Source organism: Echinops telfairi, unplaced genomic scaffold (genome assembly GCF_000313985.2).
Source record: "Echinops telfairi isolate 266 unplaced genomic scaffold, ASM31398v2 ScPeMD7_7469;HRSCAF=8507_1, whole genome shotgun sequence".
Taxonomy (NCBI): domain Eukaryota; kingdom Metazoa; phylum Chordata; class Mammalia; order Afrosoricida; family Tenrecidae; genus Echinops; species Echinops telfairi.
Genome location: NW_022111373.1, coordinates 103,417,499 through 103,419,562, shown reverse-complemented (window position 1 = coordinate 103,419,562; position 2,064 = coordinate 103,417,499). Strand labels below are relative to the sequence as shown.

The following is a 2,064-nucleotide window of genomic DNA, read 5'->3' as shown; positions in this document are numbered from 1 at the left end:
TCAAATATTAAATTGCCCGACTTACTCAAAGGTCAGTGGAATTGAACTATAAAAAAGATATACATAGAGCTGAATGTTCCCACAAAACTGTTTGCTTTTTATGGCTTTTTTTGATTATATTATACCATTATCATTTTTATTATAAACCCATACCTTCTGCATAAGGCATACCTGTCAAAACAATTTACCACTTTCTTTCAAAAGGACGCATGCTAGTTTGAGCATTAAGATAATCTTTTCACTACATTGTTTTAAGGAGTCAAGACAAAATAGCACAGTGGAAGAAGATTCTGAAGGTGATAATGATTCTGAAGAATTTTATTATGGAGGACAGGTACGTAAACCTGACTTTCCTTATTGACCATCAAGGTTAGTCATAGTCAAATATGTCTCAGCGAAAAGCTGTGCCCTTGCGTTAGGAAGTCTATGTGTTGGTCGTGGTTCTGTTACCAGAAATTATAGACCTACATCTAATGTATTTGTTTCTCATATTTTCAGAAATTAGTTCCTTGGTTAACTGTATGCATTCATTCTATTGATGTTGACCCAATTCGTCATAGAAATGCTGCAAGCAGCCAAATCTTGGATCATTTTAACTTTTATATTTCTTAAGTATATTGTCCTTAGTATTTTGCAATGAAGACACAAAGAAATAGAAGACAATGAACTATTATTAGATAATGAGTTTCTAATTATTGCGTATACTCATTTATTGTTTCCCTCTACTCATATGTTAATATAAAATTTTATTGAACATTTTTGTTATAGTCACACATGAAAATAGCTTATGTGTATTCATGTGTGTGTGTGTATATTCAAGGGAACTTCAAAAAGTTCATAGGAAAAATGGAATGAAAATATAAAAGAAATGTTCCATGAGTGTTTTGAAGCTTGTATGTACATGTGTGTGTTATGTATATCTCCATCAGAATTTTAAAAGTAATTTTCGAATTTAAAATTGAGCAATTAATTTTACTGTATGACACCATAATTTGCCTTATTCTATTTCTATAAACCTCTTGATCAAATGGGTTTTATAATTTACATAGTATAATGGGAGGGTAATATGATGAAAAGAGGCATTAATGTCAAAGTTGTTAGATCAGAGAATGCAAATGAGTTTATTCATTGACAGTCAAAGCTTAGTAAGTTGTCAGTCAAGGAAATTTCGGTCAGTACAGATAATGGATGAGCAATCTCCTTTGCTCAGTGGATAAGCACTGAGCTACTCATTGTAAGTTAAAGAGTTCGAACCCACTAGCCTCTCTGTATGAGAGTCTTGTGACCGTTTCCTCTGTAAAAGATTGCAGTCTACTGTGCAGTTCCCCTCCAGCCTGTCGGGTGGCTGTGAATCAGAGTTGATTTAAAAAACAGCAAGATATTCTTCCTAGTAAAATGGCTCTTTCAACAATATAACACTTCTAACACTTATGTAAAACAGCTTTCCATTTTTCTTCTTGAGGGAAATAGGTAATTGAGATGGCTCATGTTTTACACAGGTAATTCTCATAGGGGAGAAGTAAATGCTTTCCTTTAAATCTATATATTCAGCCTAGATGTTTTCCAGAGTTTTTGCCAGAAACTTTTGTTTTGACGTCTTTGCTTTCTTTGCACTAGAATATATTTAATTTACGTTTTAAATATCATGAATTCTCCTGGATATATGTGAATCCAAAAACCAGTGAATATACTTCTGTTACCTTTTTACTTTCATTGTATACTATATCAACCGAATATGTACCCGTAGCAGAACCCACAAGGGTGCTCTCTTGGTCCTTTTACTCCTTTGCTGAACCACCCCGTCTCACCAGGTGAACTATGATGGGGAACTGCACAAGCATCCGCAGCTGGAAGCTGACTTGTCGGCAGTGAGAGAGATGTATGGGCCACATGCAGTTTCTCTCAGGTAAATAAAGAGCCTGTGGTGAATGAAAATTTAAATTATTTGTTCGCTAGATGGAATATTGTATCAGAGGAATAATCCTGAGCTTATTTGCTTCTGAAAATGCTTGAGAGAGATTCTGTTGTGTTTCTGCTTATAGCAAATATGTTGCATGTGTGTGT

General features: G+C 34.4%; 1 protein-coding gene across 1 annotated transcript in view; it reads left to right on the top strand.

The window, feature by feature from the left end:
• Positions 1 to 2,064, top strand: part of PARP8 (poly(ADP-ribose) polymerase family member 8) — a 212,996-nt gene that overhangs the window by 130,922 nt on the left and 80,010 nt on the right. The window contains exons 6-7 of the mRNA XM_030888968.2: positions 257 to 334; positions 1,812 to 1,906. Coding sequence (XP_030744828.2) covers positions 257 to 334; positions 1,812 to 1,906 — 173 coding nt within the window. The remainder of the gene's footprint in view (positions 1 to 256; positions 335 to 1,811; positions 1,907 to 2,064) is intronic.